Source organism: Phragmites australis, chromosome 6 (genome assembly GCF_958298935.1).
Source record: "Phragmites australis chromosome 6, lpPhrAust1.1, whole genome shotgun sequence".
In the NCBI taxonomy this organism is placed as follows: Eukaryota; Viridiplantae; Streptophyta; class Magnoliopsida; order Poales; family Poaceae; genus Phragmites; species Phragmites australis.
The window spans coordinates 4,014,759-4,034,231 of NC_084926.1; the positions used below are offsets into that span (position 1 = coordinate 4,014,759).

The window sequence follows — 19,473 nt, forward strand, 5'->3', positions numbered from 1 at the left end:
AATATCCTCTTCACTTTACAACAATGAGAACTGTTAGTTTCATTTCACGAGATACCAAATAGTAGTAATATCACTCAAAATATATTACTACATCCTACCTCTCTAGATAGCTGAACAAGGTAACTCCGTTTGGAGTAGACCTCCGTTTGGAGTAGAAACACAACAAAGACAAACAAGTGGAAGCATCAATATTTCCCTATATTTGTGAAGCAAAATAGCTTGAACTACTGTCAACAAATGCTCCTTTTGTAAGATTATAAATTCTCGATGTTTAAATTCTTTAACCCTATGGTAGTAATATCGTAACACTTAGATGAACTACTATTAAATAGGATTTTCTCAAAAAAAATCCAGCGTCTAATTGTTCACACAAGAGCTTTGTGTATCGCCAGATTTTCTTCAATATCAAAGTGCCGTTCATCGATTTCACTAACCTACATCAAATAGACTAGTAGGAGTAAGCAAAAAAAAAAAACCCTGAGACACACATCACGTAAAACACGACCTAATGTCGTGCGCGCAAAGGATCCGCGCTCCAAGAAAATGCCAAAACAAAACAACTCCTCAAGAAGTCGCGGGCGGGTTTTACATTGACCCCCTCGCTCTCCTCCGAAATCATAGGCTTCTCCCCCCTCCGGTCTCAATTGGCAGGTCGTCCGGCCGCCCTACATAAACCCTTCCTTTCCACTCGTCTCGTTTCCTGTCTCTACGCCGGCGGCCCTCCACCCCCTCCCTCTCGCCCCTCTCTTCTCTCCACTTGAGCAGAACACAACAGAAAAAAGGAAAAAAACTTTTTTATCTATCTGAATAAAATCAAGAAGAGGAAGAGAGGAAGGGGAGGGGGAGGGGGAGGAGGAGCAATCCAGAGAAGATAGCAATCAGCTCGTGGAAAGGGGAGCAGAAATAGGGGGGCGGGGGGAACCAGTTGTTGCATTGGTGTATTGATTGCTCGTTAATCCAGTCACACATTTCTGCCGTAGCATTTTTGGGAAGTACGGGGAAGGAAAGCATGGCGCCGAGCTATGATTGCGCCGCCTCCGTGCTGCTGTGCGCGGAGGACAACGCCACTATTCTCGGCCTTGACGAGGAGGGGGAGGAGTGTTCGTGGGCCGGCGCTACGCCGCCACGTGACACCGCCTCCGCCGCTGGGGACGCCGTCGAGGGGTTCTTGACGGACTTCCCCTTGCAGTCGGATGACTGCATTGCGGCGCTCGTGGAGAGGGAGGTGGAGCACATGCCCATGGAGGTGTACCCCCAGAAGCTGCAGCGGCTGCATGGGGGCCTGGATTTGGCCGCCGTCAGGAGGGACGCCATCGATTGGATTTGGAAGGTGAGGCCTCTTGCTTCATGGAATCCTGTTTTTGAGTCATTAGTGATATGCTGAGATGTGTGACGTGCGGGATTCGCTTAAAGGTGTCTCCTTTATGGAGTTCTTCGCGATTCTTGATTTGATTGCTGCGCATCGGTATCATCCTCAGTGTATATTGCTTTAATAGCTCACTGAATCTGCTTTATTTTGCTGGATAGGTCATTGAGCATTACAATTTCGCACCGTTGACTGCTACCTTGTCTGTGAACTACCTCGATAGATTCCTCTCCACGTATGAACTTCCTGTAAGTCTAGCACTTTTAGTATCAGTGGAAGCAATCCTACTCAAATGCCATAATGTCGTTGCGTGTGAGTTCCAAATTATGATCCCATCGGTTTCTCATGGCAGGAAGGCAAAGCTTGGATGACGCAACTCTTGGCAGTGGCTTGCTTGTCTTTGGCGTCAAAGATGGAGGAGACTTTTGTGCCACTCCCCTTGGACTTGCAGGTGGGTGAGCGTACTGCATCTTATAACCGGCCTGCACTTACATTGTGAATTTTTTGTTTTTTCTATCAAGTAATCGATGATTTTGCGTGGCAGGTAGCTGAGGCAAAGTTTGTTTTTGAGGGAAGGACCATAAAAAGGATGGAGCTTCTGGTGCTAAGCACCTTAAAGTGGAGGATGCAAGCTGTAACTGCTTGCTCATTTGTTGACTACTTTCTTCACAAATTGAGTGATCATGGTGCACCTTCCATGCTCGCACGCAGTCGCTCTGCTGACCTTATCTTGAGCACCGCTAAAGGTATGATTCTTAGAACTTTGGTCACATATGATTCCTGGACCTCATCAATTGGCATCTATAATTGGTCAATTAGGCAACAGTTCAATTCCCAAAGTTTGAGAACTTTGTCTGCAGGAGCTGAATTCTTGGTGTTCAGACCCTCAGAGATTGCTGCCAGTGTTGCTCTTGCTGCGATTGGGGAATGCAGCAGTTCTGTAATTGAGAGAGCTTCTACAAGTTCCAAGTATTTGAGCAAGGTAACATTTCACAGCTCAATGTTCCCACTAAACCATTTGGCACCCATCATTAGATGGTAGTAAGCTCTAAATGCAAAGTTACTTGTCCATGTTTTAGTTACCATTAACACTTGCTCAAATTGTTTCCAAATTAGCCTAAACATCATTTATGTGTTTTAGGAGAGAGTTTTAAGATGCTATGAAATCATTCAAGAGAAGATTACTATGGGAAACATTGTCCTAAAGTCTGCTGGATCATCAATTTCCTCCGTGCCACAAAGTCCCATCGGTGTGTTGGATGCTGCTGCCTGCCTGAGTCAACAAAGCGATGATACTACTGTTGGATCTCCTGCAACATGTCACTATAGTTCTTCCTCAAGCAAGAGGAGAAGAATTAGTAGACGGTTAATCTAATTGTGGTATGCTTCAGGTGTGCTCCTCACCACGCTGGGAGTTTTTGATTGGTTCAAATATCTTAATTTAGTTCGGTCACTCAAGGACTATGTTGTAGTCAAGTAGTTGCTGAGAGGAACTACAAAACATGTGCACTACTTGGTCTATGGAACAAATAACAAGCAGTTTGCTGTGAGCCGGTTCATGCAATTGACACCTGTAAGGGGAATGCAAATCCCTTGGGGTTCAGGGATGCTGGTGTAGGTAGAGGGGGAGCAAGGAATTTACACTTGTTGTAGAGCTGAGAGCTCTCTCGTACTCCCATTTTGTACTTTTGCTCCTTTAATTTGCAATGAACTTTAGGCAAGGGTTGCCTTGATCATTGAACGGGTGACGACGGGTCAAAGAACCCAAAAACGGATCTGTAATGGAATAGAACAGTTTGATATTGATTTCCATGAGATATAATTTGTTTTCTTTAATCATGAGCTCTCAGTCTGTTGACATTATTTGCCGTTCCATCTTGTTCATATCCGCTGTACCATATATCCTTCACAGATATTCTGCTTTGTCTTCTCAATTCCATTTTTCAACCTGAAACATTAAACATGCTTCAAAAGAAACAAGGATTAAAAAAAGATAATTCATTTCAAGGTTGCAACTTCTAGGTCAGCAATTTATGTGATCAAATTGGGGAGCATACAAGGATATGTGTCGCTTAAAAATTGCATTTGATTGGATATTTCTTTTGGATTAATGCTGGTGGGAACTAAGAATAGTGGTGCTGAGAAACCTTAGATAAGCTTGCAAAACCCTAAAAGAATCCTCTTGCCACAGAACACTTTTGCAGTTTGTATGCATTTGCACACCTGCATTTGAAGTTCATCTGTAAGATTGTAAACAGAACTGAGATAGTGAAATCTTACAAAGTATAGCGCTATTGAGATGTCTGCGCACCTCATGGTCAAGCATGTTTTGCAGACATAGTGAAATCTTACTAGTATAGCGCTATTGAGAATCTCTATCGCTCATGTTGTGTCACCTCAGTTTTTTTTTCTCGACTGCATTTGCCGCTGTGCTGCATTCATGTGGACCTTGTTACTCTTGCACCCTTGTCATAATCAGGGTTGTGAAAAATCACCGGTAATTGGCTGGTAACTGGAAACCCTAAACCCCCAAACCTCCAATTGGGTTTCTGCGACCCTGGTCCTGGGTGTTCACTGGTACGTAGCAATGGCGCCAAGTACAATTGTGTCACGGATTACTGGGTACGTGACAAATTGTTGACTGAAGCTGTAGTTATTCTCTACCAGCAGTGGAGCTGTAGTTATTTTCTACCAGCAGTGCATGGCGTCGTCTGGCCTGGGCGCTTGGCCCCCTGTTTTTTTGCTGTCCATGCATGGTTCGCTTCACTGAGCCACTGAGCTGCCATCAGTTGAACAGTAAAATCGACTTGTTTGATGAGCAAATACATTGAATAAAAGGACCCTGTGTGTCGTGCACAAGGTTCCTCTGTATGGCACAAGTGCAGAACATGCTGCAATCTCTCGTCAGTTTAAATAGAAAAAAATGGAGCAAGAGTTTGCATTTGAAAACTGTGGCTCGTAATCAGAATTTTTTTGTGCCCTCTTTTCCCCTGTCGTAGTTCAAGTTTATACACTTCAAACTTCAGTGCATGCTTCAGCTGTACCAGGTAATTTTATTTTGTAGTACAGTCTGCCGCTGTTGTCTGTTGAATACTATTGATGACTCTGTGCCGAGGGACTATAATTTCAGCGACAATCGCAGCCAAATGTGCGGAACAGCATACAACTAACGTTACAGATCCAACACTCTGGCCCGGTCATGCCGACAAGCACCTGTTTCGACGCTTGCAGGAAAGGCAAATCTCAACGAAATTCAGAAATTCTGCACATGAGCTTGCAATTATGCAAGAAGGAAAATGGCTCTGAATCCAGACCCATGCTGCCTTGAGTCACTTGCTGAACTTGCAACTTGCAAGCCACGATCATTGATCAATCGAAGGCACAAACTGAGATCTGTTCCATGACTTGACTAGAGCAGCTTATCATGATTCGTTATCGACTCAGTGGACTCATCATGAGTCTCCAATCCTCCAGTGCGTGGACCTGGCATCACAGGTGGTGCCTGGACCTCCTCATCGGACGCTCCCATGCCTGGTTCCTACCATCTGCAGGGCCTTATCGCCCTACCAATCGAGCACTACATATTAACTTGTCGTCCTGAATCCCGATCGACCGGCTCGCCCCTGCCTAGCCTGCAGCTTGATCATGCCGTGCCCCGGTTGCCTGTCTGTACGGTTCTTGATCTGTTTCATAAAATCTTCAGCGATCGGGCCTGGTAACACCTGTGTAACTCTGTAACACCTGCAGTCATGGACCTGGATGGTAATGCAGTGCAGGGAAGGAACTGTAAGACTTAAGACTTGCAAGAGGCATATGCAGACACACTGTGCTAGTACTCTTCCCATCATCAGATGAGTCATGGGTTCAGCTCAGTATTGATATTACATTGTAGCGTCTTTCCTGTACCTACAGCCCAATGGCGGGCGCAACATTTTAACAATGAGTGTGCATAGCTAAAAAAAATATTTGATAACCATATGTGAGTGAAATATGTAAGCATTCAAAATATTGAGCGAAGTCAAGCATACAAGCATTCAATATACTGAGCAAATTAGCAATCAGAGAGAAAATCTAATGCTAATTGTGGTCACGCTCATGCAAACCGTTTCTCTTTGTAGGTTGTATGATTTTATTAGTAGGAAAGCACAGCCTGTAAAATAAACAACATAGCATTCAAGTAAATTTTGTATCTTTTCTGATCATATTGGTCTTCAACGAAATGTAAAGGACAATATGCCACATGATCACAATAATTAAGTACAATTTTGTATCCAAATTTGTAAATTATGATTAAAGCACTATGAACAACAAAGTAGCAATGACATCTTTGAAGAAATTGAAGGTAACAATAACATATAAAATAATTAGGCTGTACACCCTTGTTCCCACTCGGCCCCGCCCCTGCAGCATGAATTTTGGGTCGTCGCGGACGGGCCTGTCTACAAAGCGAATTTGCCGCTGGTGACCACAGCTTCGGCAGGTCCAGGCTCCAGAGGGATACCGATGCATCAAGCCAACGGAATTCAATGGTGTGTTTGGATGGCGTACGCACGGCCCCAGCCTCTTCCGCGGACAACCTCTGCGCAGCAACACAAGCGGCGTTGTCGCCGGTGTCCATGCCCCTTGCCTGCAGCCCTTCTTCCCCATGCCTGCAGCCCTGGATCTCGCAGCGACTTTTAAACTTCATCTGCAGGTTAACTTCTGCAGGTGCAGTAGAATTAATTCGTGTTTTCTCAGTGCGTGTTACTGCAGCTAACAGTAAGAGAGATGCAAAGAATTCGTGGCTCCAACGATAAAACTACACCGGGAAGAGGCAGGCGAGCCAACGACGACCGGAACCGGAAGGACTAGATCTCTGCTGCCGCCGCTGCTGCTGCGATGAATCAATCATAGGAAAGAGACAGATCCAGAGCTGTTCGGGGCGAGGAGGCAGGGCGTCCGGTCGACGATGCAGAGTAGCCACGGCCCCAGCTCACGCGACACCCATGGAGATAACAATCGATCAAAAAGCTCGTCCGTTTTGTTCTCTGTGCGATCTTTTTCTTAACCTCAAATACTGATACAAGTTGTAATATTTGAATTTACATCATATTTTACAGACGCAACATCCTACCCATTTTAGACGTATAACCTATACATATACATCTACTGAGCATTATAAAATATTTAACTCCGCTAGCAACAGACACATTACATCCTATAGCGATAGCGATAGACACGTCAGATCCTACTATAGTTCACATGCGCCTGAGGCTGCTCCAAAAGAAATCAACTCACAGGCTTGTCCCGGTCTCGAGCGCGGATAGGCTCCAGACGGAAGGAGCTACCAACCGAGCGTACTCGCGTGCGCTGTGCGATCTGCTCCTTCGTTTGGACCCTGGGCTCTGCGTTGCGGATTCGCGGGTTTCTGTGAGCGACAGCACAGAGCAGATTGTTCTTTGGTGGCGGGAAGGGTGGATATGGGCAGGGCAGGGCAGGGCAGCCAGGCAACCACAATGCCTGGGTGAGAGATGCAGATGGCGTCTCTGTAAATATGTTTCCTTTATTTTTCTTTTGCAACTCTAAGTTCTGTACCACTGACTCATTGCGTTCATGCAAGATTTTAACATGTCGCGTCTGTAGTATGGTGTATGGTCTAACACGAATGGCAACTACTGATTTATTATCATTTTATCAATCATGTGAATAAAATATACTATTTAGAGCATATGCGGACCGATCAATAGGATGAGGTAGGGTAACTACCCTAACTTTCCAGCAACAAGATCTCCACACCGATCACTCTATATCGTATTTTTCATCTCGATAGCACTAATCCATGATTAAACAGCTGACTCTACCCTATATATATTTTTTAGACTAGCTCTGCTACTGGTTCAGAGCTGGTAAGGATTGGTGGCGTCCAATTTATGTTGATCATAATACGGCTCGGCTCAGCTCAGCTCAGCTCACAGCTGCCTCGGCTTCACGGCCGACTAGGAATTTGGAAAACCGCCTTTGTTTCGGACTTGCATGGCACTGAGGCCTTTCCCGGAAAGGCTCGGCTTTTCCCAAGAGGAGCTGGGCCTTTCCGTGTTCACAAAAGCCCAGCCCATCCAGTCGCCGCCATAATCGACCGTCCCAGTCCTTATCACTTTCCCCAAATTGGAATCAAACCCTAGCTTGTGCACCTCTTCGATCCCCGATCCCTACCCGGCGGCTCGCCGGAACCCTAGGCTGTCCTAGATCCGCTGCACCGCGCGCGCGGCCGCCGCCATGGCGACCCTCAAGGAGCTCCTCCCGTCGCCCAAGACATCGGCGTCCGCGTTCTACGACCACAGCAGCGACCCCTGGTTCAAGGAGCGGTACGGCGGCGAGTCCGCGCAGCCGTCCGACGCGAGGCCCGCGGCAGCGGCGAAGCCTGTCCCTCCGTACGGCAAGCGGGCGGGGTTCGTGCCGCGCCGGCCGGAGGATTTCGGAGATGGCGGCGCCTTCCCGGAGATCCACGTCGCGCAGTACCCGCTCGGCATGGGCCGCCGCGACGAGAAGGGAGGGTCCAAGATCCTCGCGCTCACGGTCGACGCGCGCGGCAGCGTCGCCTTCGACGCCGTCGTGAAGCAGGGCGAAAACGCCTCCAAGATCGTCTACTCCAAGCACAGCGACCTCGTGCCCAAGATCGCCACGGCCGATTCCCAGGCGGCGGTCAACGACGAGGAGGAGCAGAAGGAGATCGAGGAGACCACCGAGCGGACGAAAGCAGCCTTGGAGAAGGTTGTGAACGTCCGCCTCTCCGCTGCGCAGCCCAAGAACGTGCCGACGCACGATTCAGAGTCAAAGTTTATCAAGTATAAGCCGTCCCAGCAATCGGCAGCTTTCAATTCAGGGGCCAAGGAGAGGATTATTAGGATGTCCGAGATGGCGATGGATCCTCTTGAGCCACCAAAGTTCAAGCACAAGCGTGTGCCCCGGGCGTCTGGGTCACCACCTGTGCCGGTGATGCACTCGCCACCACGGCCAGTTACGGTGAAGGATCAGCAGGATTGGAAGATTCCTCCATGCATTTCAAATTGGAAAAATCCAAAGGGTTACACAATTCCACTTGATAAGAGGTTGGCAGCTGATGGGAGGGGACTGCAGGAGGTGCAAATTAATGATAACTTTGCAAAGCTTTCTGAAGCACTGTATGTGGCAGAGCAGAAGGCGAGGGAGGCAGTACAGATGCGCTCCAAGGTTCAGAGGGAACTGATGCTGAAGGAGAAGGAGAGGAAGGAGCAAGAGCTGAGGGCTCTTGCACAGAAGGCACGCATGGAGAGGACCGGTGGCCCACCTGCACCAGCAGGTGTGCCTGCTGGTGGTGGTAGGGGTGCCCCGGTTGATGCTATTGACGAAGATATGGATATGGAGCAGCCACGTGAGCCGCGTGAGCAGCGCAGGGAGAGTAGAGAAGAGAGGGAGGCGAGGATTGAGCGTGATAGAATCCGCGAGGAGCGTAGGCGCGAGAGGGAGAGGGAAAGGAGGCTTGAGGCCAAGGATGCTGCAATGGGTAAGAAGAGTAAGATTACAAGAGACAGGGACCGTGACATCAGTGAGAAGATTGCTCTGGGCATGGCAAGCACCGGTGGTGCCAAAGGCGGGGAGGTCATGTATGACCAGCGGCTGTTCAACCAGGACAAGGGAATGGACTCTGGGTTTGCTACAGATGATCAGTATAACATCTATTCTAAGGGGCTCTTCACAGCACAGTCCACGATGTCCACGCTTTACAGGCCTAAGAAGGACAGTGATTCTGATGTGTATGGTAATGCGGACGAACAGTTGGAGAAGGTTATGAAGACTGACAGGTTCAAGCCTGACAAGGGATTTACTGGTGCTTCAGAGAGGACTGGCAAGCGAGACAGACCTATGGAGTTTGATAAGCAGGAGGAGAATGACCCCTTCGGTCTGGATCAGTTCTTGACTGAGGTGAAGAAGGGAAAGAAAGCTGTGGAGAAGATTGGAGGCGGAGGAACCATGAAGGCGAGTGCTGGGTCCTCAATGAGGGATGATTATGAGAGTGGAGGCTCTGGGAGGTCCCGCATTAATTTCGAAAGGGGGCGTTGAGGTATTTGCTCTGCATGATTTTTATGCAGGTGTTCAATACATCTTCAAATATCATCTAGCAGAATGCCGCCGGTCCTCATGTAAGAAGATGAGCCCTCTGATAAGGGTGGGCTCGATATCTAAAGCAGTTGTAGTACATCTGCCTGTTCTACTTTCAGGTTTTGTGTTGACGAGTGTCTTGGATCCTATGATGTTTATGTATTGTGTACCTGTTTGTGATGGGATCTATAAACTTTATTTATCCATATTCTATTAACGTATCCATCTGTTTCAAACTCTTCCATACATCAATTACACAGTAGGATATGCAGAAAGCCAACGTGGCTATCAGTTGTCCTGGTATGGGATTGGTTCACAAGCAATTCTTCCATCCGGATGGATTTCCGAGTGCTGTGATGATACGTCTTTCTGTTGTTTTGTGGGGAGATTGATTCATTGTTCGTAAATACCATGAATGGGAATTCTCTTGTGGATATGTTCTGTTATATTCCGTAACACTGCATTTGTTGCTTGATTGTGCCGGTTTTATGGATATTGAGTGCTGTGACTTGTGCTCTTGCTCAGTTGCTCTAGGTGTCTTGTTGGTGTGTTGTAGTACACCAGCTGTATCTATGATTGCCATTCCTTTTGCAATGATCCCTTTGTGCGAATCGTGTTCATGTAAACATCTCTTTGGGTGCATTCTTGAGAGGAGTCCCTTATGTCCAAACTAGAAGTAACTGAGTGAGTCAGACTACTTGTAATCATACTGGTGTTATGCCCGTCAACACATTCTTTCGCAGAAAAAAACTGTTCATAATTTCTGTTTTCTCTTTCTTTTCCTTGCATTGCAGCAATCAAACCAAAATCAAGTATTAAAGGCTGTTGAAACACTTCTTTTCTTGGGAGCTAGGCTACCAAAGCAGTTTCAGTAGAGAAGTTGCCCTTCTGGTGTGACCTATACCTCAAGTTTAGGATAGGCCGCGTATGTTTCTATCTTACCTCTCGAATAGAGACATCGCCTGCCCGTTTTTAAATGGATTAAGTAGGAGATGCTCATCCATTCGTTCCTGCAGCTGGGAGATACAGAAGACTGAATTAGGAGATGCTCATCCATTCGTTCCTGCAGCTGGAGATTATTATGTGGAGTTGCCAACGTTTTGAATGCATGGTTCGCTTTGCATACTAGCCGAGTATCGAAATGATAAGTTTGTTCGAGAAGTTAAAATTAGGCATGTTGTTGCTACACCGCACTCCTGTTTTCAAACGAATGGAGACACTGTCCCCCCATTTTGAGAGGGAGACGCTGTGACTGTGAAGTGGAGATTTGTGAAGCGTGATGCTCTAGTGCTTCGTTTTCGTGATGGGTCGGCCTTACTCGCGGCACAGACGAGGTGGTGGTTCCGGCCTGCTAGACCCAAAACAAGGGAACAGCGGGCCGGCCTATCGTCGATTTGCCGTGCACGTTGCCTTCTTCGTTTTCCCCTTTCCCACAGGAAGAATCTAGTTTCCTGTGAACCGAGCGTGATAACTCACTCGTGCCCACCACCCAAGAAGCGGAAAGAAGGGAGAGGAAACAAGTTGGGCTTGGCCGTAATCACCTAGGATTTTGTATGTAAGAAGGTAGTGGTGATACAAGGAAGTCATGGAATGGAGCTGACCTTTCTTCTTCTGCACCTCATCTTTTTCTTTTTCTTCTTCTCTTAAAAAAATAGAGGGAGAGTTGGAGACGATATAGGGGAGTGGCAGCAGGTAGGCCCCTCCGGACCCTCCTTGGATCCGCCCGTGGAAGCAGGACGATCACAGACGCGTCTCGTCGGTGAGCCAACTTGGGCTGTGCCTTCGTTCCTTTGACCGTCGCTTTTAGCAGCATCGATCCGTTATGCAAACGCTATCTCCAACAGTTCATATTTAAGGACAGCCAAATTCAGCTCAGCCAATCAACTAGTTCCTTCGTTTTCTTTCATCCTTTATCAAAGCAGAAGCATTCGGGTTCCAAAGTTTTATTTTTTAAAAAAGAAAGGAACGCTCAGGTTCCAAGCCAGCTACCACAGAAGATCGATTACATTCCATCGAGCATCACGTACACAAACGAACTTTTCGTCGTATTCATAGCCGCTCTCATCGTAAATTTGCCATTGGCACATACTATCATGAGACTCTACTTGAAAGCTACGCTCGTATCCAGGTCACCATCGCCAAGAGAAGAGAGAAACAAACATGATCGCGAGGATCTACTCGAGCGGGGAGGTCAAGCAAGCAAGCCATGGAAATTAAAAAGGAGGCCGTGGAAAAGATGTCACGAACTGCCGTCGCGTTGGTGCGCCGAGCACACCCGAAGATCTTGTTCCGATTCGGCGCTTGCTTGGTCGCAGCCGCAGCCTCAGGATGCCTCGCTTACTCGTCGACACAAGAGTCGCCGAGCTTTTGATGCGTCGATCGGCCGGCGGCTCGCGCACGAGGAACCGATCGTTTGGACGTGCGGGCCTAGCGGTGAACCGATCGTGATCCACGCTCGGTTTCGCGGCCGGCCGGCGCTCGTCCCCGTCATGATCGGTCCGCCGCGAGCGCCGCGGCGTCCGTGTAACGCGTGCCGTCAAGAGTGGGAGGAGATCAAGTGACTCGCTCCATGCCGGCCTCTAGAATCTGTCAAAAGGTGTCACCGCCATGTTGCTCGTTTGTCCTGATCTGCTCGTCGACGTGGTCGGACCTGGAAGGTTACAGGCCTACCGCCCACGTGACGAATAGCAGTGTTACGACTCGGGGCACCTAATTCCATGCCGGTTTCTCTTTAGTCGTTTGCCAAACAACGATCAAATCATACACAAATATTAAGATAATAGATTCTTTCTTCGAGATGGCTACGGCATCCACCCTGGTATTTTTCTCGACACATCAAGCTGATCTTTCCAACACGAAATCATCTTCTTTTTTTCAGGGCACAACACGACAAGAGATCATCGTGGCTTCAAATTATCACATGATTGATTCCGAACTCTAAAAGCGACGCCAATCAGAGCCTAGCTATATATCGCACTGTGCATATTCATGCTGCTACTCTCGTAGGCCGTAGCTTTTCAAAGGAACGGATAAGGAATTGCATAGGATCGATAGCAGAACTAGATGTTGACTGATCACCACTTTCCGAGAATAAAATAAGCACAAAAACAGTTTTCTCCTGCCAAAATTGTGGTCCTCCGATCTGAAGGCGACGACGAGAAGCGCCGATCCAACGTCGTCGCCCCGCGATTCCAAGCTGCGATCACCGGAGATATCAAAGATCTGTCGCCTGCTGCTCATTCGCAAAAAACTCCAAATTCTCAGAAGCCCCGAATCAACGTCAGGTACTGAAGAGCTGTCCAATTCGTACTTGTGATCCACATGAATTCGTCAAAAGCTACTGAGATCTCGTGAGACTTCGGCACAAATTTGTCGTCCTTGAGCTGTGCGCAATTATGCACGCTTGATAGCTATCCAGCTTCTTTGCTTGTGGCATCGGCCTTTGTTATGGTTAGGCTGCTTGTCCCGTTCCAAGATATTTTTTTTCTTCATCTTTCTAGGTAGATGCTAAACGAAAGATGGCGACTTGCCATGGTTTTTAAGTTTTGGAAAATTTAGGTGCGTGCGATATGCGTATGACGTCTTCGTGAGCGAGGTGTCGAGTTTACACATAAACGAGAGGCAGATTTGACAAAGATAAGGTGACGAACAACGGTGTAGCCAAGATTTTTTTTGGCTTCTACCCAGTAGATCTAAAAGGGTTAAGGAACAAAATGATTGTGGCTACACTGTTTTCCTACTCTTTGATTGATTGACGATTGACTGATGCTAGAGAGAATATTGGATAAGGGTTCCATTTCATATGGGCAGGAAAAAGGTTGTTTGTGTTTATGTAATATTCAGGCTACCTCCATTGAAGATAATGGTCGATATAGTTGACACGACGAGCGAAACGACTGCTGAGTTAAGACTAACCGGTGCTTCAAAGAAGATTTTTGTAGTATGGATTGGTACAGATATGCGAATACTCTTTCTTGCACTCAAACTCGACCAAAATAATTTATCTGGGGTGCCTATCAGGGAGCTTTCAGCTTATAAGTACACTATGCACGACATAGACCTAAGATTCTTACCTAATAACCCACCCCAGCTTCAATAGTGGAGCATATTCCTCTTGTTGCTCCAAGTTCCAACCATACCAATGAAACATTTGAACTCTTCAAAATAAAGAGCATAGAATCCTCCTAGGAATTTTAGTTTCTTAGGGAAATATTTCCTTTCGTATAAAAATTATCTGATATTCCGTCGGCATGACAGAGATTATTGCGCCGCTGCCGACTAGCATCTTGTTAGAGATATGGAGAGAGAGATATGGCACCTGCGGTGTATTGATGACGTCGTACGTTCCAATCACAAATGTTAGGGTCCTTTCTCCCCGTTGTTCGTACCCAACGATTATGTCCTGTGTAGAAACACTCGGTACATTCTGCATTAACACAACACCTAGCTGATAAACAAGAAATTTAGGGGTGACAAAATGACGACGACGAACAGGCCTGTTTGGGAGTTACTTGCAGTGACAAGCACCAAACAGGCCTAATTACGTAGGGGGAATTCCTGAATGCCATAAAAAAAAAATACTAATTCTCTATATACCACTATTTTTTTTTTTGAAGTTCCTTATATGCCATCCATTTTAACTTTGTTTCCTTCCTTTCATTCCGTCATGTCTCCAGTCTGAAAACATGGTAAACACGTTAATGTTCATGGACACTGTTTATAGGCATAGCTTCAAAATAAGTGGCCTTTTGTTTTTATAAAAATCCTAAAAAATTTTATACGTGTTCTATAATCCATGTGCAACCTATTTAATTATATTCACTAAAAAGTATGCATAAATTTAAACTAATATTCTCCAAAAATAACTACTTTTATAAGGGTCTAAAATAAAATCTAGATTTCACTAATATTCTTATTATATGATATATTGATTTCTAAAATTATTTACAGCCTAGGTTATATGGTGAAAAAGTGAGTTAATTTGTAATGCTCCATTTCTATATGCAATGATAAAAATGTATATAAATGAAGAATTACAAAGTAACTCATTTTTTCACCATATAATACAGGCCTAGAAATAATTTTAGAAATTATTATATCACATATTAAGAATATTAGTGATTTTTTCTAGATTTTTAGGATTTTATTTGAGGTCCTGATAATTATTAGAAGTTACAAAAATAACCTTTTTGAATAATTTTAGTTTAAATTGTATACAAATTTTTTGGATAAATCTAATTAAAATGAGATACACATAGATTATAGAACATATAACAGTATCCATAAACAGTACCCGTGTACAGTAAATAGATGGCATATAAGGAACTTCAAAATTTTAGTGGCATACAGGAAATTGGAATTTTTTATGGTATTCAAGGAATTCTTCCAACTACCTAACAGTACTGCAAGCACCAAACTTCTCTTCGTCCACCACCTTCCGGTTGGTTAGGCACACAGCGTTACTAGGCAAGTTCGTGACAAGTTCCTAACAACAGAAAGGGGTATCTTCAGCAGCCTGATTCTCCAAAATCAGATGCCTCTCGTCGAGCACTCACAAGCGAAACCAAACAAGGCTAATCAACGTCCTAAAGAATCCGTCCACCTCTTAATGACAGGCACGAGATGCTGCCATAAACAACGCTTGGTATCATACCAGACAACCCTAAAAGAACCTGAGATCTACAAAGCCCAGGGATCTCCTCGGAAAAATACATCTAGATCGAGGCCATTGATCACTCACCCCAGATGCGGCTCATGATATAAACAAAAGGGCAGATCAAACTGGATCCTGGAAAAACAAATGCAAGGTGCAGTGACTCCAGGAAACAAATCACATGCTTGCCAGCCTCTCGGCTGGGATGTCATAGATCTAAATTATAGATTAATCCATGATAAAGAGACAGCGCATCCATGTTAATTATTCGTGACGACGAATTAGGGTTTCGGAACAAAACAGTAGTGGTTACCACGCAGATGGAAGATGGTGCTCAACAGGTTGTACTTGTACATGCAGCAATGGAACTCCACCACCATCTGTTGGTAAACTGTCGTTACCTTTCTCTTTCCTTGTGACTGCTCAGCCCATTGGGGGCAGCTTTGAGCCTTGACCCCTCCAGGATCCTCTAAGACGCAAAGGAAAAGGAGAATAAAAACAGACGGCCTTCAGGGCAGTTGATGTCACGAGGCTCTATATGAAACAAGGACAGCTCTGGGATCAAATCATTGGTAGGGCCTATCTTTATGATGACAATACACGGCCTGCGACGTTTATTATAGAAATAGAGCTGTCATAGTCCAGGTAATATGATCATGGCGATGGAAGTGATGACAACAAGCAACAAGAGGGAGAACAAATCCATTTCAACAATGCTAATGAATTTCAATTGCTCCAATAGCTTCTTGATTAAAAATAGCAGCGGGTGAGACCAGGAAAAGGGATAATGGTCTGCAGGTCTATAAAAATAACTCAGGAGTTCTAAAACATAGGGAAAGGAAAAAAATCGTAGCCGAGTTCTGGATCATCTAAAACATAAGTAATGGCCATGGAACATTGAAGCTTCAGCCTTAAGCAGCATTGCCATTCCTTCGTCCGAGAAGAAAAATGAAACAGAAGATGGCAACATATCGATAGCTGGAGACTTGAGCGCAGAAGAACCATCCGAAGCCTGATGACTGGAGTCAGTGTGCAATCAGTCCCTACTCATCATTGCTATACTGTAGTCCAGCTCGGGCACCCCTAAGCTATAAGATGCCTCAACTGCCTCAACTCTGAATGCTGCCACGCCAGCCCAACGATCAAAGATCACCAGGTGAAGAGAATAATAGTTGGCTTCTTACTTAATCTACATTAATGTTCCAGCGGCACTTTGAAAATCATCCGCGGGAAGCTTCCCTCTCCATCTCTGAAAATCTTGATCAGGAATAATAGAACAAACATGTTCGTGTGTACAGCAGGGCTCTTCTTCCAATAGCAGTTCTACAAGATGTTAACAAATGGCGGAGCATCATGCCTTGGTCCTGCCAGTGACCGATACAAGTACAACTTGTCAACAGTATCAGCCTCCCCTTCATCATCAGAATGGTCCTTGATTACTTCAACCACCAAATTTTGCATCTGCTGAGCTACATCTTTACAACCCCTCATAGTTAGCCTGCATGAGTTCATCCATAAGAATCTCATATTGTAAAAGTAGTTCATTCCCGAGAGCAATCCCTTGTCACCAAAAGGGCTATCTCTGACCTCGAGCTTCTGCAACTTAGTGCATCCCTCGAACACATATTGGAGAGACATGTCACTGTTCCCCGCAAAGGCAACAGACAGAGTCTTTATTAGCTTCCCATATTTTCCAATGTATTCAAAAGCTGTGTCGGTAAGCAGGCCAGAGACTGAGAGCCTGGTGAGCTTCTTGCAATTCTTCACAATTGCACCAAAACCATCATCCATGGGCTTCCCGGTGATCCGATCAGGGCGGTGGCGACCCATTATACAGAGGCGGAACACCACTAGGTTGGGACAGTTCTTGGACATAGCAATTACTGCTGCATTTGTCATCCGCTGGCAAAAGTAGAGGATTGATTCTAGCTTCCTGCATCCTTCTGAGATCGCCTGAAGACCAACATCTGAGACTGAGCCCTCAGAATCTTCAGTGGCATCCAAAGGAAAAACTCGCAGCTCACGGAGATCTGAGCACGTCTCAGCCACAGCCCCAAGACCTTCATCACCCACCGTATCAAGAACCTGGAATAAGAAATTTAAACATCAAAAGTAAAATCTTTAGTGTCAATGCACATAAAAATATAAATAAATGTGAACCCGACAGGCCGATAAGATCCTTACCCAGAAAGTGCGAAGATTGATGCAGTTGCGAATAACTGGTTTGAGCTCATCCGCGGATAGGCTTGCAAAGCTAAAATTTAGTGAAATGAGCTTGGCACAAGCTGGGTAGATTGCTGGGAGGTATTCTGGATTGACCTCCCGGAAACCTGATAGACAAACGAGTGACCTGGATGCAGCAAAAGATGTAGCAAGCTCAGACACAGACAAAGCCCCACCAGGGCCAGCCTCAGATCGGAATGCACCAGTTCCAAGGTGCGTGAGCTGGGGTGCCCTTGCCATCAGACGGCGCAACTGTTCTACTGACACATGGTGATTCACACGCAGCCGGCGCAGAGCCGGCGAGTGTGCAACAAGTGCCTCCAGGGCCTCAAAGTTGAATGGGACACTGACACAGTCGAATACAAGCGACTCAAGAGAGGTGTTCGATTCTGGGAACTTGGAGATCCAATCCACCAGCTCATCCTCCTCATCCTCAACGTAATCTTCAATCAGGTCCAGCACGCGAAGATGCCTGAAAATCAAAAGCACCAAACCAATAAGATACCAGTACCACACTTAAATGCTGCTATTAATGCTCCTATTCCCCAATAACGGAAAGCAGATCGCGTGCAACTGGAAATACAACAAATCTGGGTATAACCAACTTAATTAGCAAGACTATTTTGCCACGAACCTGAGAGGAAAAAGATCAAACTTTACCACTAGAAATCAGAGGACTTCCCCCGGCAAGATTCGACTGTGACACTACCAGGTGTCACGAACTCAGTGATTAGAACGTGAAGAACAATAAATAAAGATATACTGGTAATTTTGACAGGAGGCGTGTTGCGATCAGGAACCAACACGGTCATAAAAGCTCGCCGAGATCAGATTCTGATCCATGGCATGATGGCACAGTCCAAACAATAAAACTGAAAAGCGTAAAGGCCTAGGGGTGCACATTAAATAAGGCAAAATTGCGTGGTGCAGCTAGGATTGAACAAATGCACGAATGGTATGGTGTGATACCCTCCCAAAGCGAGGAAAGCTGGTACTCCTCTTGATACCACAAGGGCGCTTAGATTCAGCTCATGTGCATCATACCAAACACAAAAAGTTGAGTACTACAGCAACGTACCGGCAGCGCTCGGCGATGACGGCGAGGCCCAGCGTGCTGAACCCATCGCAGCACACCAGCGAGAGCTCCCTGAAGAGCGGGAATGACTTGGCGACGAGCGCGAGGTCGTCGTCGGTTACGGTCATCCGCTTGAGGCAGATGCGCTCGAGGCGCAGGTACGCGGGGCCGAGCGCGGCCACCCAGGGCGAGACGTATGCGCCCCAGCCGTAGGGCACGAGGCTGAAGTCTGCGAAGCGCGGCTTGCCCTTGAGCACGACGGCGCGCACGCCGCCGAACCGCTCGACCGCGCGGCGCGGTGAGACGGCGTAGCAGTTGCCGATGAAGAGCTCGCGCCGCGTCTGCGCCTCGGCGCGGTACCAGGAGCGGCAGACGAGCGAGGCCGCGTTCCGGTCCCGCGCCGCCGTGAGGAACTCGAGCACGCTCTCGAGCACGTTCTCCAGCACCTGGTCCGGCGGCGCCCACCTCCCCCCGCCGCCGTTGCCTCCCCTCAGATCCGGCTCCCACCTGTCCCCCCCGCCGCCAGGGTCGTCCTCCGACATCTGCGACGGCGCCGAGTCGGAGTCGTCCTCCGCCGCATCGCGCATGCCGGACGCGGAGGAGGAGGAGGGGGAGGCGGACGAGCCCGTGGGCGCTAGGGTTAGGGATTGCGGGATCTGGGGAGGGGATGTGGTGGAGGACGAGTGGGGAGTGCTCATGTGAGACTGAAAAAAAAGGATTAAATAATGATTAGATCTGAGAGAGGAGCGAGCGAGGTGGACTGGGGACGCTGCGACGCAAAGCCTTTTGCCCTTTTTATTCTCTCCTCTCCCCCTCCCTCTCGTTTGGTTTGGAAATGGACGGAGAGCGATGCATCAGATGGGATGCCAACGGCGGCCGGCGACGCCGCAGAAAGAAACAGGACGACACACCATTACGCACAGGGGGAGAGACGAAGACACCTACCTCTGATGAGATGCGAGTACGAACGGGTTTATAGCAAGCATGGGTTGTCCGTTTCTTCTTCGGCGAACTCGTTGGCGAGTGCTCTTGTCACTC

General features: G+C 46.9%; 3 protein-coding genes across 3 annotated transcripts; 2 read left to right on the forward strand and 1 right to left on the reverse strand.

Annotated features, from left to right (window-relative positions):
• The first annotated feature begins 691 nt into the window (after positions 1 to 691).
• On the forward strand, positions 692 to 3,202 carry LOC133921180 (cyclin-D3-1-like). Its single transcript, XM_062365951.1, has 6 exons — positions 692 to 1,330; positions 1,528 to 1,614; positions 1,719 to 1,817; positions 1,911 to 2,112; positions 2,227 to 2,348; positions 2,508 to 3,202. The coding sequence occupies exons 1-6, from the start codon at positions 1,010 to 1,012 to the stop codon at positions 2,739 to 2,741; spliced, it is 1,065 nt and encodes a 354-aa protein (XP_062221935.1). The 5' UTR covers positions 692 to 1,009; the 3' UTR covers positions 2,742 to 3,202.
• A 4,263-nt stretch (positions 3,203 to 7,465) lies between these two features.
• On the forward strand, positions 7,466 to 9,707 carry LOC133921181 (SNW/SKI-interacting protein A). The gene has a single exon (XM_062365952.1). The coding sequence runs from the start codon at positions 7,622 to 7,624 to the stop codon at positions 9,443 to 9,445; it is 1,824 nt and encodes a 607-aa protein (XP_062221936.1). The 5' UTR covers positions 7,466 to 7,621; the 3' UTR covers positions 9,446 to 9,707.
• A 6,135-nt stretch (positions 9,708 to 15,842) lies between these two features.
• On the reverse strand, positions 15,843 to 19,392 carry LOC133921182 (F-box protein FBX14-like). The gene is made up of 3 exons (XM_062365954.1): positions 18,439 to 19,392; positions 17,322 to 17,832; positions 15,843 to 17,222 (listed from the first exon to the last, which is right to left on the reverse strand). Exons 1-3 carry the CDS (start codon positions 19,131 to 19,133, stop codon positions 16,461 to 16,463), a joined length of 1,968 nt encoding a protein of 655 aa, XP_062221938.1. The 5' UTR covers positions 19,134 to 19,392; the 3' UTR covers positions 15,843 to 16,460.
• Between the last annotated feature and the right edge of the window lie 81 nt (positions 19,393 to 19,473).